Source organism: Tachysurus fulvidraco, chromosome 11 (assembly GCF_022655615.1).
Source record: "Tachysurus fulvidraco isolate hzauxx_2018 chromosome 11, HZAU_PFXX_2.0, whole genome shotgun sequence".
NCBI lineage: Eukaryota > Metazoa > Chordata > Actinopteri > Siluriformes > Bagridae > Tachysurus > Tachysurus fulvidraco.
This window is the reverse complement of record NC_062528.1, coordinates 4197281-4216596: the sequence shown is the minus strand read 5'-3', so window position 1 is coordinate 4216596 and position 19316 is coordinate 4197281. Positions and strand designations below refer to the sequence as shown.

General features: G+C 41.7%; 1 protein-coding gene across 1 annotated transcript in view; it reads left to right on the top strand.

Annotated features, from left to right (window-relative positions):
* LOC113637857 (cGMP-dependent 3',5'-cyclic phosphodiesterase) overlaps window positions 1-19316 on the top strand; it is a 268449-nt gene that overhangs the window by 225240 nt on the left and 23893 nt on the right. The window contains 6 exon segments of the mRNA XM_047820780.1: window positions 9911-9985; window positions 10067-10108; window positions 10346-10414; window positions 15597-15727; window positions 17189-17300; window positions 18005-18044. Of these exon segments, the coding sequence (XP_047676736.1) occupies window positions 9911-9985; window positions 10067-10108; window positions 10346-10414; window positions 15597-15727; window positions 17189-17300; window positions 18005-18044 (469 nt within the window).

The window sequence follows — 19316 nt, the reverse complement described above, 5'->3', positions numbered from 1 at the left end:
CACACTACGGACCAAGGTAAGCAAAACAGTGTGGAAATTTATTGAAGTCTGTGAACATACATCAGAATAGTAGATGGAACGAAGCACCAACACGCACACACAGGGGATGTCACATAAATCCGAATAATAGTAGATCTTTAACTTGAGGAAGTAGATCCTGGAGCGAATCCAGAAGCGAGGTCAAAGAAAGGGTAGCTGATTGCTGGAGAACAAACGGAGGAGTCTGGAACTGAATGACTGTGAATGAGATTAGTATATATAGTGTGTGGTGATTGGTGAATGAGGAACAGGTGGTGCTGATTAGTACTCTGGTGAGCGTGATCGCTGGTGAGTGGGGGAAGGACCTGGTGACTCCATGACAGGCATACAGCATATCAAAATCTTTTCAATCTCCCACAGTTTAGAAAACAGTGAAAAATAGTTTCTCTCAATGAACAGAAAGGGCATTTATCTGAGACTGTGGGGTTAAGGATTGACACAAATGCATTCACTGCAAGAATACCATGCAGAACTCTTCAATGTAAATCACCCGCATTCTTTGTTAACGATGGTTTACTGTATAGAGCAGTCCCCATGCTGGATGAGCCTTCTCTGACCGTTCCGCTTTTCCAAGCTGAAGAAGAACTTGGAGGATGTGTCCATTTCTGTTTTGCATTGAAACCTTGACCTAATCAAAGCCCCCTGTGCTCTAATACCCAGCAGATCAACGAATAACCTTTTTTTGTCTGAATGTGGCCTCGATCTCCTGTGGATTCACACAAAGCCTGGAGTTCCACAATACCTATCTCTAGCTCTTTGATTGATCGGTTGATGTCTTTAGTCACATCGAGGGTGTACTGATTACAGAAGTGCTGGATTTGGATTTTCCCTACATCCCACCATGTCTTTGGTCGAGTGGGTTTCCTGCACAAAAGCAATGTCAATACACTTTGTTCTATGGTTTCACAAAAAAATACTCTTCTTTTTATATCCCTTGCACCATTAAGATTTAAAGATGCAATCCTAAAGCTACAGATGAGAAAATGAATAGAAAACAGGATTAGAAAGAATATAACCACCAGTATATCACACTTTAAGTGAAGTGAAGTGACATACGGCTAAGAACGGTGACCCATACTCAGAATTTGTTCTCTGCATTTAACCCATCCAAAGTGCACACACACAGCAGTGAACACACACATCGTGAATACACATCGTGAACACACACCCGGAGCAGTGGGCAGCCATTTTATGCTGCGGCGCCCGGGGCGCAGTTGGGGGGTTCGGTGCCTTGCTCAAGGGCACCTCAGTCATGGCCAGCCCGAGACTCAAACCCACAACCTTCGGGTTACGAGTCAGACTCTCTAACCATTAGGCCACGACTGCACCCTTTGGGTGCTTATTAATTTTCCATGTCATTGCCATCTTGTGATTTCAGTCTTTGCACTTTGCAATCTTTCTGAGCCGATAGAACTCTGTTCCCAGAAGTCCATCCACTCCTCGTTGTCTCATCATTCATTCATTCATTCATTCATTCATTCATTCATTCATTTTCTACCGCTTATCTGAACTACCTTGGGTCACGGGGAGCCTGTGCCTATCTCAGGGGTCATCGGGCATCGAGGCAGGATACACCCTGGACGGAGTGCCAACCCATCGCAGGGCACACACACACTCTCTCACGTTGTCTCATCAATTTTTATTTTTTATATTTTTGTATATCTATACTGGACTGACTAAATTTATTTGTTATTATAACTGGTGGCTTTGAGCCCTCGACATTCTCCTCTAGCATTCCAGTTTCCGCCTGACCTCAGTCACTACTGCTTGCTGTGTTTCAGCTCTAACCTGAACTGCCGCCTCTTCCTGATTTTTAGCCGCTCTCTCATCGTGAAACATTGCTCCCATTTGTACTGCCTGTCATCCCCCTGTAATGTGGTTGTCCTGTCCGGGCAGCTGCGCACTACATGTCCCTCCTGTCCACACTGAAAACATTTCATCGACTCAGATGTAGCAAATATTACGTGTTCAAAGTTGTCTACTTTAAACTTTATCGTAATATTTAGCTCTTCCTCAATCTTCTTCTTCTTCTTTCGGCTTTTCCCTTGATTTTCAGAATCATACAGTATATAACTGCCTTCTGAACAAGACTACATGCTTCAGCCTTGGGGATTTGCACCCTGAAGGGTTGATTTTAACAGCCGACACTATCTGACCATGTCTAGACAATTCTCTCGCTAGTACTTCAACGCTAATACATAGGGGTAGATTAGACAGGGTTATTTTTTGCCGGACTAACTAAAGGGAAAACAATTGTTCTCTCATTTCTGAGTGCAATTCCGTGCTCCGCAACTAGATCAAGTGAGTCTACAAACATTACCACTGAACTGTTTATCCTCTATTCCGCTTTTAAACTTTCATAACCCACCACTTCACCAACCGCATGACTACACTCTTCTACGGAAAAGTCTACACAGACAGGTATTTTAACGAAATGCCGGCGAGAGAGATTTTCAAAGCCCACGCTCATGTTCTTGTTCATGTTCGGTTGACGCCGTTCCCCTTAACCCCAACCTCACCTAGAAGAAACCCAATAATACCCTAGTGATTAAACACCAGGGATATTTACAGGTATACAGCCTTTCAAAGGAATATTGGAACCACACACCACCATGCTCTGACATGCTTCCCACACTCAGTGAGAGAGAGAGAGAGAGAGAGAGAGAGAGAGAGAGAGAGAGAGAGAGAGAGAGAGAGCAAAGATGACAGAAAGAGTGGAAGACAGGGAGAAACAAAAAAAAAGAATCAGCATGTTTATTTCACATTCGTTTATTTCATCATTCTGTGTGTGTGGGTGTGTGTGTGTGTGAATGTGTGTGTGTGTGTGTGTGTGTGTGTGTGTGTGTGTGTGTGTGTGTGTGTGTGTGTGTGTGTGTGTGTGTGTGTGTGTGAGTGTGTGTGAATGTGTATGTGTGTGTAGTAAAGATTGGATTGAGAGAGTGTGTGTGTGTGTGTGTGTGTGTGTGTGTGTGTGTGTGTGTGTGTGTGTGTGTGTTTAGTAAAGATTGGTGTGAGTGTATCCTCATCAGTATTCTGTAGTTTTTTTACTCTCTTGTGTCTCAGGGGCCACATTAGCATAAAATTCTTATCAGTGTTTATACAGATTCTTACATCTTTTGAGGGAAGTATACACACACACACACACACACACACACACACACTCACAAACTCAGTCTCTCTCTCTCTCTCTCTCTCTCTCTCTCTCTCTCTCTCTCTCTCTCACTCTCTTTTAAATATCTTAAATATCTGCTCATCCATTCTTTAAAAAAAAAACAAATTCCAAACATCTGACAGACAGTGGTTTATATATATATATATATATATATATATATATATATATATATATATATGTAAGTGTGTGTGTGATCTCTTTATTCCCTATGAGGTCAGTGTGTAAACAGGATGTTGAACAAATACCAGATTACAGGTGGAATTATTTATTTACTTTTTTATTTATTAATTAATTATTTATATACTTGTTTCTGAAAAGCAAAATCCACACTAAACACATCCAAATATTATTAATAGTTAGCATATTTTGTCAGTGTTGTAAAAGCAGTAATCGACTTGTGATTCAACACAAACACACACAGACACACACAGACACAGACACACACAGACACAGACACACACACACAGACACACACAGACACACACAGACACACACAGACACACACAAACACACACAGACACACACAGACACAGACACACACACACAGACACACACACAGACACACACAGACACACACAGACACACACAGACACACACAGACACACACAGACACACACAGACACACACACACAGACACACACAGACACACACAGACACACACAGACACACACAAACACACACAGACACACACAGACACAGACACACACACACAGACACACACACAGACACACACAGACACACACAGACACACACACACAGACACACACAGACACACACAGACACACACAGACACAGACACACACACACAGACACACACAGACACACACAGACACACACAGACACACACAGACACACACACAGACACACACACAGACACACACACAGACACACACAGACACACACACAGACACACACAGACACACACACAGACACACACAGACACACACAGACACACACAGACACACACACAGACACACACACACACACACACAGACACAGACACACACACACAGACACACACAGACACACACACACAGACACACACAGACACACACACAGACACACACACAGACACACACAGACACACACACAGACACACACAGACACACACTCCTCAAGCTGGATAACTTCTCTTTATACAGTACGTGTTTGATCAGAGATACATTTGGATTGAGCTTTCCTCTTCTCTCACAGCAGTAATGGGTTGATTTTGTTATTCTTGTTGTTTGTTTTGCCAATTTGTGTTAAAATAAATCACTAACTACAATTCAGACTCCTAGCCCTCTCTCTCTCTCTCTCTCTCTCTCTCTCTCTCTCTCTCTCTCTCTCTCTCTCTCCCCCCCACATTATTCCATGTGTTTATTTTCTTTTCAGCTTCTTTGCAGTATCAATAAATTATTTCATGATAATTTCTCTCAGCGCTGGGTTCCTTTTATCCTGTCCCAAGTCTGAGGCCTTTCTTCTTTCTCGTTTTTTCCTACCTGTGTATTTCTTCCTCTCCTTCCCATCAAGCTGGTTTTGATCCCCAGTGTGAGTATTTTATTTCCTGGGGGCATTCGCAAATTGACAAGAGCTTTCTGCTGGACTAAATGCTGTTTGGATTGCAGTGTATTAGAGCTGTTAGTGCGGCTTTAAGAAAAGGCAAACACACTACACCACAGTACATTAATCTACACCACACTACACCACACTACACCACAGTACATTAAACTACACCACACTACACCACACTACACCACAGTACATTAAACTACACCACACTACACCACACTACACCACAGTACATTAATCTACACCACACTACACCACACTACACCACAGTACATTAATCTACACCACACTACACCACACTACACCACAGTACATTAATCTACACCACACTACACCACACTACACCACACTACACCACACTACACCACAGTACATTAATCTACACCACACTACACCACACTACACCACAGTACATTAATCTACACCACACTACACCACACTACACCACAGTACATTAAACTACACCACACTACACCACACTACACCACAGTACATTAAACTACACCACACTACACCACAGTACATTAAACTACACCACACTACACCACAGTACATTAATCTACACCACACTACACCACACTACACCACACTACACCACAGTACATTAAACTACACCACACTACACCACACTACACCACAGTACATTAATCTACACCACACTACACCACACTACACCACAGTACATTAATCTACACCACACTACACCACACTACACCACAGTACATTAATCTACACCACACTACACCACACTACACCACAGTACATTAATCTACACCACACTACACCACACTACACCACAGTACATTAATCTACACCACACTACACCACACTACACCACAGTACATTAAACTACACCACACTACACCACACTACACCACAGTACATTAAACTACACCACACTACACCACACTACACCACAGTACATTAAACTACACCACACTACACCACACTACACCACACTACACCACAGTACATTAAACTACACCACACTACACCACACTACACCACAGTACATTAAACTACACCACACTACACCACACTACACCACAGTACAGTAAACTACACCACACTACACCACACTACACCACAGTACATTAAACTACACCACACTACACCACACCACACCACAGTACATTAAACTACACCACACTACACCACAGTACATTAAACTACACCACACTACACCACACCATAGTACATTAAACTACACCACACTACACCACACCATAGTACATTAAACTACACCACACGACACCACAGTACACCACAGTACATTAAACTACACCACACTTCACCACACTACACCACAGTACATTAAACTACACTACACTTCACCACAGTACATTAAACTACACCACACTTCACCACAGTACATTAAACTACACCACACTACACCACAGTACATTAAACTACACCACACTACACCACACTACACCACAGTACATTAAACTACACCACACTACACCACACTACACCACAGTACATTAAACTACACCACACTACACCACACTACACCACAGTACATTAAACTACACCACACTACACCACAGTACATTAAACTACACCACACTACACCACAGTACATTAATCTACACCACACTACACCACACTACACCACACTACACCACAGTACATTAAACTACACCACACTACACCACACTACAACACAGTACATTAATCTACACCACACTACACCACACTACACCACAGTACATTAATCTACACCACACTACACCACACTACACCACAGTACATTAATCTACACCACACTACACCACACTACACCACAGTACATTAATCTACACCACACTACACCACACTACACCACAGTACATTAATCTACACCACACTACACCACACTACACCACAGTACATTAAACTACACCACACTACACCACACTACACCACAGTACATTAAACTACACCACACTACACCACACTACACCACAGTACATTAAACTACACCACACTACACCACACTACACCACACTACACCACACTACACCACAGTACATTAAACTACACCACACTACACCACACTACACCACAGTACATTAAACTACACCACACTACACCACACTACACCACAGTACATTAAACTACACCACACTACACCACACTACACCACAGTACATTAAACTACACCACACTACACCACACTACACCACAGTACATTAAACTACACCACACTACACCACACCACACCACAGTACATTAAACTACACCACACTACACCACACTACACCACAGTACATTAAACTACACCACACTACACCACACCATAGTACATTAAACTACACCACACTACACCACACCATAGTACATTAAACTACACCACACGACACCACAGTACACCACAGTACATTAAACTACACCACACTTCACCACACTACACCACAGTACATTAAACTACACTACACTTCACCACAGTACATTAAACTACACCACACTTCACCACAGTACATTAAACTACACCACACTACACCACAGTACATTAAACTACACCACACTACACCACACTACACCACAGTACATTAAACTACACCACACTACACCACACTACACCACAGTACATTAAACTACACCACACTACACCACACCACACCACAGTACATTAAACTACACCACACTACACCACACTACACCACAGTACATTAAACTACACCACACTACACCACACCATAGTACATTAAACTACACCACACTACACCACACCATAGTACATTAAACTACACCACACTTCACCACACTACACCACAGTACATTAAACTACACTACACTTCACCACAGTACATTAAACTACACCACACTTCACCACAGTACATTAAACTACACCACACTACACCACAGTACATTAAACTACACCACAGTACATTAAACTACACCACACTACACCACAGTACATTAAACTACACCACACTACACCACACTACACCACACTACATTAAACTACACCACACCACACCACAGTACATTAAACTACACCACACTACACCACACTACACCACAGTACATTAAACTACACCACACTACACCACACCATAGTACATTAAACTACACCACACTACACCACACCATAGTACATTAAACTACACCACACTACACCACAGTACACCACAGTACATTAAACTACACCACACTACACCACACTACACCACAGTACATTAAACTACACCACACTACACCACACCACAGTACATTAAACTATACCACACTACACCACAGTACATTAAACTACACCACACTACACCACACCACAGTACATTAAACTACACCACACTACACCACAGTACATTAAACTACACCACACTACACCACAGTACATTAAACTACACCACACCACACCACAGTACATTAAACTACACCACACTACACCACAGTACATTAAACTATACTACACTACACCACAGTACATTAAACTACGCCACAGTACATTAAACTACACCACACTACACCACAGTACATTAAACTACACCACACTACACCACAGTACATTAAACTACACCACACCACACCACACCACAGTACATTAAACTACACCACACTACACTACAGTACATTAAACTACACCACACTACACCACAGTACATTAAACTACACCACACTACACCACAGTACATTAAACTACACTACACTTCACCACAGTACACTAAACTACACTACACCACACCACACTTCACCACAGTACATTAAATTACACCACAGTACATTAAACTACACTACACTTCACCACAGTACACTAATCTACACCACACTAAACTACACCACACTACACCACACCACACCACACCACACCACACCACACTACACTACACCACACTACACTACACCACACTACACTACACCACACTACACTGCACTACACCACACTACACTGCACTACACTACACTACACCACACCACACTACACCACACTGCACCACACTACACCACACTGCACTACACTACACCACAACACACCACACTACACCACACTACACTACACTACACCACACCACACTACACCACACCACACCACACTACACTAAACCACACCACACTACACCACAACACACTGCACCACACCACACTACACCACACCACACCACACTACACTACACTACACTACACTACACTACACCACACTACACTACACTACACCACACCACACCACACTACACTGCACTACACTACACTACACCACACTACACTACACTACACTACACCACACTACACTACAACACACTACACTGCACTACACTACACCACACTACACCACACTGCACTACACTACACCACACCACACCACACTACACCACACCACACCACACTACACTACACTACACTACACCACACCACACTACACCACACCACACCACACTACACCACACTACACCACAACACACTGCACCACAACACACTGCACCACACCACACTACACCACACCACACTACACTGTACTACACTACACTACACCACACTACACCACACCACACCACACTACACCACACTACACGGGACACCACACTACACCACACTACACCGCACTACACCACAGTACAGTACACTATACCACAGTGCACTACACCACACTACACCACACTACACTACACTACACTATACCACACTACACTACACCACAGTACACAGAGGGAAGTGGTAGCCTAGTGGTTAAGGTGCTGGACCACTAGGTTGTGAGGTCAATTCCCACATGAGCAAGGCCCTTAACCCTCAATTGCTCCATTGTATAAAATGAGATAAAAATGTAAGTTGCTCTGGATAAGGGTGTCTGCTAAATGTACAGTACACAACACTTTAGTCTTCACTTCACTTACCAAAGTAGACTAAACTACAGTGCTCTACAATAATTTAACAGTGGATGGAAGGATTGATTGACAAAAGCTTACTTTTCCAGATTAATGGATGGATGGATTTGGATAACCACATGTACTGTATCACATGCTATCGTAACAAATGATGGATGAAACATTGGCTAGACATATGAGTGGGTAACATATTATCCTCATCAATTATTCCTGTACTCCTGATGGTGTAGTAGATGTAATTTTAATAGACAGAGGAATGCGGAGAAAACAAAAAGATGAAGGGATTAAGTGATGTAGTTGAAGTAATTGACCCTTGCTCTTTTCCTCTCTTTGTGTTTTTTAGCTACAGAAAGAGACCCAGTCTCAGTGCTGCTGTCTGCTGCTGGTGTCAGAAGATAACCATCAACTATTTTGTCAGGTAAACACACACACACACACACACACACACACACACACACACACACACTGTGTCTCACTGCTGTTTGTGTATAATTAACAGGTGGTTGGGGATAAAGTTCTGGAAGAAGAGATCAGTTTTCCTGTAAGTATTTTATGATTTGTAATATATATGAGAGATGGATGAAAATAACTCTCACAGTGTGTGTGTGTGTGTGTGTGTGTGTGTGTGTGTGTGTGTGTGTGTGTGTGTGTGTGTGTGTGTGAGAGAGAGAGAGAAAGAGAGAGAGAGAGAGAGAGAGAGAGAGAGACAGAGAGAGAGGTTTTGTCCCCATGTGTTCAGCATGGGCTTAATGTTGCTGTTGTTGTTCTTTTTACCCAGCTGATGTTCGGACGCTTTGGGCAGGTGGTGGAGAAAAAGAAATCCATCACCTTACAGGATGTTAGCCAGGTGACACACACACACACACACACACACACACACACACACACACACACACACACACACACACACATCTGTCTGTAAATGGGCTCTGATAGAGGACAGGATGTGTTTACTCTCCCAACCCAGGCTTGTATCTCCAACACTGACTATGATTACACATGAACACAGATAATTTATCTAAATTGGCACACATTCAGTTCCTTCTTATTTCCAGATGAATGAAACTGGCAGAGTTTTATAGTTGTCTTATTCGCTTCATCACACACAACATGAAATAAAATCATCTTGGATTAGTCATCTGTATTTGTGTGTGTGTGTGTGTGTGTGCGTGTGTGTGTGCGCGTGTGTGTGTGCGTGTGTGTGTGCGTGTGTGTGCGCGTGCGTGTGCGCGCGTGGTGTGTGTGTGCATGTGTGTGCATGTGTGTACGTGTGTGTACGTGTGTGTACGTGTGTGTTTAATGAATAGTGCATAGGAGCATTTAATTGCTTTCTGATCTGTATTGATGAACCACATTTTCTGTCATTACATCAGCTCAGTTTGCTGAAGATTTAAAATCAATTTTGTTTAGTTTTTAATTTCTTAGCTGATGACTGAATTGAATTCAGTTCACTGAACAGTTCCCACAAATGTACTTGAAAGTAACAAAACAGATTTATAGGAGCACTGGATGGAGGTCTATATATATAACAACTGCTCTGTATGTAATTTCTATCAATTAAACATAGAGGCAACATCATACAGATTATTCTTACTGTATGTTGTTTGTTTACTTATTCATTTATTTGAAAAAGTGGATGATGGATATAACATTTCTTCCCGATCTGTCTTGTGGCATTTAACGAATATGATCCTGAACATATTTTATTATTTGTGATCAAACCCTGTTTAATGAACCTCTAGTGCGACTCACACTCTCCCTGACAGACACACAAACAAACCAGTAATAAGCAAGAGTGTGCGGTTCCTTAGCTTCTACTTACTCCATGTTTAGATTGGTACCAAAGCAGAATGTCTCACAACAAAGCAGCTGATTACTCAAAAATACAATATCATGATGTCATGATATTGTACTTGACCATAGAGGTGTATTTATTTTTTTTTAAGAAAGACCCGACCCAAGACAAACTCGAAAATATTAGACCCGAGTCCGACCCGTTGGCAATTGTTTTTTTTAACCCGACTGGACCCGAATGTTGCATAACTCTACACTAAAGTAACCACTACAGAGTGGATTCAAAATTGATTGACAGGTCTGTTTCAACGAAAATTAGCTTACCGCCAGCCACACGTCACCAGCCACATGTCGCAAGCGGTCTTGGCAAACAGAGGAGAGGTTGGAAAAGGACTCGAGTCGATGCACACACATGAGATACAGTAGTTCAGGTCTTCTCGAGAGAGTACTGGACTCTCGGGTCCGTTCGGTAAAAACACATTCATTTTAAATTAACCGAGACCCGATGCCACTGTTATTTTCGTACCTCGGGACCTCTGGTTTTCAGATCTAAGTGGACCTGTGAAGACCTCTACTTGGCCAAGGATTTAAAACAGGATATACAATGTTAAATAAAATTGCTGGTCCTCTTTGGGACTTTAGGACAAATATTTTTCTAACTCTGTCATTTCTTAGCACACATAAGACCCAGAATGCCAAGGGAAGTCTAATTAAATCCAAAACAATATAATACACATTGCTAATTTTAAACATTTTAGTTAAACATCCAAACCAAAGACCTTAGTAGAGGTTATATACAGTGTGTACTATTTAGGTGTCTGTTATTCTTTAAGGTTGTAGAGATGAGGTATTTTCAGAAACCGAATTATTTTGGTTGCTCTGCTCAGTGCGAAATAGTCTTGTGATTGTGATCATATCATGGATTGTTATCCAACCTGAAACAGACATGATATGATATTTTTGGCAGATTGCCCAGCCCACAACGCAGAAATGAAAAGTTCTCAGTCAGACGGGTATTATTGTCTGAGAAACTAGAGCATGATAGCAAAGCCTGGAGGAGAAACGGCAAGTGCTCAGCCTCTTATTTCAGAAAAGAGACAGCGCTGGTAATACTGTGTTTAACATCGTCTCCGGGGATGAAGGAGATATGAGAGTTCCCATCCATGTGCTCTTTTTCTGTCTCGTCAGCGAGACTCAGTCCCTACGGCCCTCACAGCTTGGTGCCTGGTGCTCATATTAAAAGAAGGATGGAAATTCTTGTTTTAATAAATAAATAAATAAATAAATAAATAAATAAATAAATAAATAAATAGGTTCCAGCACTGGGCAGTTTGAGGAGAAAATCAGGGCAGAAAAGATCAAATCCAGCCGTTTATCTGCTCTTTTTACCATATTCCTTTTCTGTAAAATGTAAACTTTTACCCCATCTGTGGGGGGTAAACTCTTATTAAAATACTTTTACAGCGACCGTAGTGTGTAAGGTGAATAAAATAAAGACGAGTACACATCAACCTTCAAAATCACTTTGGCAGCATTTGCCTGGACAATTTAAGTCCATCTAGTGTCTCTTCACTCTCACATTTCTCTCCCAATCGCTGTTTCTACTGCTATCTGTTTCTTCAGATATTTCTATTCCCTGTTGTTCTCGTAGTTTCACATACCAGGAGGCACGGCCACGTATCTTACAAGGGTTGTGTTTAATCACTTTTCAAGGAGCCAAACTATACCGAACTAAGACTTCAGAAACCATTATTGATTAGTTTTATTCTTCATTTTATTCTCATAATCATCAGTGATTATGTGTATTTAGAGGTTAGCAACATAAAAATGTGGATTTTCTACAAAACTGGTTTCGCCAGCATGATGTGATGATGCCTCTAAAGCAGCTGTGCCACTTGTTGAGGCAACATTTCTAGTGTTGTGTCTGGTGGAACTGAATGGACTTGGACAGAAAATGTTCAGTAAACTCCAGAGAAACTCCAGATCCAGAAGAGATTGCTGCCAGGAGCCACACAGTGGGACTTTCTCGTTTCCAATTCATCTTGCATGCAGGGCTGATTTTAGTGAAAATGCAATAAGGTGCCTTTCCTCCAGCTGAGGCAAAAAAGAGGAAAAAAAAACGAAACAAATGACTCTTTCTGTAAAACCGCCGTGCACATCTCCTTCCAAAACGATCTACGTCTGACTTTTTGCTGCAGGCGACTTCTGAATAAAGAAGCTCTGTGTGCTTAATGTTGAGTTCATTGGTAAGGATTTTGTGGAGCAGCCTTTAAGGAGCATTTTCACAAGTGAAAGAATGACCTAGCATCTTCTGACCAGGTCAGTTCATTTACAAACACAATTCCAAAAAAGTTGGGACACTGAGCAAATTGTGGATAAAAAAAGGAATGCAATAATTTACAAATCTCATAAACTTACATTTTATTCACAATAAAATATATCAAATGTTGAAAGTGAGACATTTTGAATTGTCATGCCAAATATTGGCTCAATCTCTGGAAAATTGTCCGTACTGTGTGATTGTGTGAGTGAATGAGAGTGTGTGTGTGTCCTGTGACGGGTTGGCACTCCGTCCAGGGTGTATCCTGTCTTGATGCCTGATGACGCCTGAGATAGGATTCATGTCTCATTTTGGATTACATGAGAGTTACACATTCCAAAAAAGTTGGGACAGGTAGCAATAAGAGGCCGGAAAAGTTAAATGTACATATAACGAACAGCTGGAGGACCAATTTGCAAATTATTAGGTCGATTGCCAGCATGATTGGGTATAAAAAGAACCTCTCAGAGTGGCAGTGTCTCTCAGAAGTCAAGATGGGCAGAGGATCACCAACTCCCCCAATGCTGCGGCGAAAAATAGTGGAGCAATATCAGAAAGGTGTTTCTCAGAGAAAAACTGCAAAGAGTTTGAAGTTATCATCATCTACAGTGCATAATATCATCCAAAGATTCACTGTGCGTTAGGGTCAAGGCCGAAAAACCATACTGGATGCCCGTGATCTTCGGGCCCTTGGACGGCACTGCATCACATACGGGAACGCTACTGTGATGGAAATCACAACATGGGCTCAGGAATACTTCCAGAAAACATTGTCGGTGAACACAATCCACAGAGCCATTCGCTGTTGCCAGCTAAAACTCAATAGGTCAAAAAAGAAGCCATATCTAAACATGATCCGGAAGCGCAGCCGTTTCCTCTGTGCCAAGGCTCGTTTAAAATGGACTGTGGCAAAGTGGAAACTGTTCTGTGGTCAGACGAATCAAAATTTGAAGTTCCTTTTGGAAAACTGGGACACCATGTCATCCGGACTAAAGAGGACAAGGACAACCCAAGCTGTTATCAGCGCTCAGTTCAGAAGCCTGCATCTGTGATGGTATGGGGTTGCATGAGTGTGTGTGGCATGGGCAGCTTACACATCTGGAAAGGCACCATCAATGCTGAAAGGTATATTCAAGTTCTAGAAGAACATATGCTCCCATCCAGACATCGTCTCTTTCAGGAAAGACCCAACGCCAGACCACATACTGCATCAGTTACAACATCATGGTGGCATAGAAGAAGGCTGAAATGGCCAGCCTGCAGTCCAGATCTTTCACCCATAGAAAACATTTGGCGCATCATAAAGAGGAAGATGTGACAAAGAAGACCTAAGGCAGTTGAGCAACTAGAAGCCTGTATTAGACAAGAATGGGACAACATTCCTATTCCTAATCTTGAGCAACTTGTCTCCTCAGTCCCCAGATGTTTGCAGACTGTTATAAAAAGAAGAGGGGATGTGACACAATGCTAAACATGGCCTTGTCCCAATTTTATTGAGATGTGTTGATGCCACGAATTTTAAAATCAACTTATTTTTCTATTAAAATGAAACATTTTCTCAGTTTAAACATTTGATGTGTCATCTATGTTGTATTCTGAATAAAATATTGAAATTTGAAACTTCCACATCACAGTGTCCCAAACTTTTTGGAATCGGATTTTGTAAATGGTGTTAAATAACAAGCATCCAAATGAGCTAGTGCTAGTGATGACATATTTTTATGTATATTAGTCATATACAAGTTATAACTTGTGTTAAATCCTAAATATGTTTTTACCTGTAATTATTTATAATGCCCCCATCTCTCTCCTCTCTCTCTCTCTCTCCTCTCTCTCTCTCTCTCTCTCTCTCTCTCTCTCTCTCTCTCCTCTCTCTCTCTCTCTCTCTCTCTCTCTCTCTGTATCCATATCTCAGGAGGAGAGAAGGCAGCTGAGCAGTATGTTGGGGTTTGAAGCTCAGTCAATGCTCTGTGTGCCTGTCGTGAGTCAGGCTACTAGCCAGGTGGTGGCGCTAGCTTGCACCTTTAACAAGAAAGGAGGGCAGAAGTAAGTGTGTGTAAATAATATTCAACTGCAAATAAGACAAAGTGAAATATTCATGAGATTTGTTAAAAATACACATCAGGCATGTGCAGCTTTAATAATAAAAAAAAAAACAAATATAAAAACTGATGCATATTAATCCATGTTACAATGGCAAGATAAACCATCAGATCTTTTTCCACTCTCAGTGTAAGGGTTACATGAGATACAGTTCAAATTAAGTGAATATAGCTGCAATTAACTGATTAACTGCAAACAAGCAGGTTTCTGTAGGATCTTCTTCAAATCTTAATTTCACCTCAGTGTTGAATTCATTGTCCCACAAAGAGCTGACAAATACACTCATGGTATCTCACTTGTTTGAAAATATTAATCAGGAGAGGAGCTTAAAGAATTTCCAAAACATTAGATGTACCATGGAGCACCATAAAGCTCATCATGAGCAGACAGAGAACATGGAGCACCATAGTGATGTCACCAAGAACAGGACGTCACTCCAACATTTCTAAAAGGACAAGATAAAAACTTATCATGGAGGCTGCAGAGAGACGTACGGTCATATTAAAGGAGCTGCAGGAATATCTGATACCTACTGATTACTCTCTGCAATACCATCTGTCATGTTCTTCCCACATCTGGGCAGTGGTGTACGACGGACAGACCGGAGGCTTTTCTCACAAAACTAAACCACCCCAAACCATGTGGGGCAACAGCGGAGTGGAAGAATTATTCCATAACTCCAACATTTATAAAGTTCCCCGTTCCCACGGTGCAGCACGGTGATGGCAGGATCATGCTTTAGGGCTGTTTTTCTTCACCAAGAACTGGGGCAGAGGGAAACATCCAGATGGGAATCATCCAGATCTCCTTCATACAGATGGAGGAATCATGATCAGCTTCAAATACCTGCTGATTTAAGTGCAAAACCTTCAGAGAAAAGAATCTTATAGTAACTCAAAGAAAAGGTAGAAATCAGAGCTGAATCCAACTAAAAATCTGTGGGGTGACCTGAAGTGGGCTGTACACAGGAGATGACCTTACAACCTGGTGGATTACTGATCTAATAGAAATACTGAGCACTGGAGGAAAATCTGTTTTAACGAACTGTTAGTTTAAGGGGTGTGAATACTTATGCAACCAAGTTATTGTAACTTGTTAAATTCCTCTCAGCTCAAAAATCTTGTCGTTTGTTTTGCCTGTTTTACGTCTTTTATTCCCTTCCTTTCTTCTTTATCTTCCTTAAATCTTCTGCAGGAACAGTTGATCCTAAGAAAGAGTGTGTCAAGAGAGAAACACAACACACACACCACGCGCACGCACACACACACACACACACACACACACACACACACGCAAGACCTGGTTTATGTATGTATCTGACAATGTTCTGGAGTCTTTTCTCTAAACTCTTCTAATCCCCCCCCCCCCCTCTCTCTCTCTCTCTCCCTCCCTCCCTCTCTGTAGATACTCAGCAGCAGATGAACACATGATCCAGCACTGTTTCTGTTACACCTCCACAGTGCTCACCAGCACACTTGCCTTCCAGAAAGAGCAGAAACTAAAGTTTGAGTGTCAGGTAAGTAGAAGGAAATTGAGAAAGAGAGTGAAAGAGAGAGAGAGAGAGAGAGAGAGAGAGAGAGAGAGAGAGAGAGAGAGAGAGAGAGAGAGAGAGAGAGAGAGAGAGAGAGAGAGAGAGAGAGATGAACAGATGCAGGAATGAGTGCTGTGGTCCCTCAGGTACACAAAGTGCTGAGCAGTGACTCATGACTTGAGGGATCTGCTGAGTGCTTCTCCTGATCTAAGTCTTTCAGGATACACATTCACACAGACACACTCAGACACACACACACACACACACACACACACACACACACACACACACACACACACACACACACACACACACACACTTTCTCAGACATTTTAGTGTGTTTTTCTATTGATTTTTAGATGCATTTTGCCTCATTCCGGGTTTGTTTTCAGAGCATCACCTAAAGACTAAACCATGATCCCTTCAGCTAGTTTTTCTTTTCTTATTCATTTATTTATTTGTCTGTTTATTTATTCATGTAATGATTTAAGTCTTAATGAGGTCTGTTTGTTGATGTGTATATTTGTACTGTATATACGAACTGCTTTATTAAATATCATTTTGAATGTTTTGGTGTTTAATTAGATAAGAAGCACTGCGAAATGTCAGGGAATAAAGTGAGGTCTGTTAATGATTAGTGTGTGTGTGTGTGTGTGTGTGTGTGTGTGTGTGTGTGTGTGTGTGTACAGGCTTTACTCCAGGTGGCCAAAAATCTCTTCACACACCTCGGTGAGTTACAAACAGAAATCAGATCTCTTTTTTTTTTCTTTTCGAACTGTTCGAAAAGAGAATTCGACTGTAGCTACATTTGCATGTTTAGTATAATAATTATTAATAAATAATAAATATTGAGCTGTATATAAAGAGATTTTTATATTTCTAACTCCTTCAGAAAATTACTGTACATGAAGAATTGTTTCACTACAGAAATGTTTCCTACTCAAATGCAAAAAAAAGGAACTCGGGAAATGTGAAGAGAATCTAACCAACTGTGTACGGATACAACAGCGGTGAAACCAATGAGAGAAACAATGCAGTGTGCTGGATATTGAGCATCAGGACACGTGGAGCACAAGTTGCTCGTTCGTCCGTGTGAGCCAAGAGCCGATCGATTGGCTTCACGGTCGATTATTAAACCTCTCCACTGTGTTATTGATCTTTCTTCGGGGCCTTGCATGTGGAACGTCATTGCGTCTAAAAGGACCGTGAGCATTCCACAGCTGTGTGCGGATTACATATTTCCTGTGTGTAACCATGTGCATCTGTCAATACACACACACACACACACACACACACACACACACCCACACACACACACACACACACACACACACACACATACACACAAACAGGCTCTAAATCATCAGCTCTAATCCAGATCTGTGTCTGGGTTTCTGTTCACCAGATACACCAACGATCTCTGCTATTTCTTTCCGGAGCTTCATTTTCTGCTGAATGCCTCAGTACACATAAATAATTGATAATTAATTACAAATAAATAATTGTAAGACATCATATATTCCAGTAAACCCAAATGAGGATGAGGTTCAAATCCTCTCAGGAAGTTTACTATTTATCTCTAACATCTATGAGCAAGTCTGTGGTGACGGCGCGAGGAATAAAGAGTCCCTGAGATGATTCTTTACAGCTTCATACCTTTACAGCATAGAATGTAGGACCTCTCAGGACCTCCATCACAATTCAGATCTGTGCTCTGTGATGCACATGAAGGTAGAACATGATGAAGAACCTGCTGCTAGTCACTCGCTAGTGTGTATAAATATAACTGTATTTAGGAGCTGCTCTGTACAGTTTAGTGTAGGATTAATAGATAAACTTCACCATGGTGATGATGATGATGATGATGATGATGATGATGATGAAGATGACGACGACAACGATAATTATGATGATACCGACAACAAAGATGATGGCGACAACGAAGATGATGACGACGACGAAGGTGATGATGACGACAATGACGATGATAATGCTGATGTT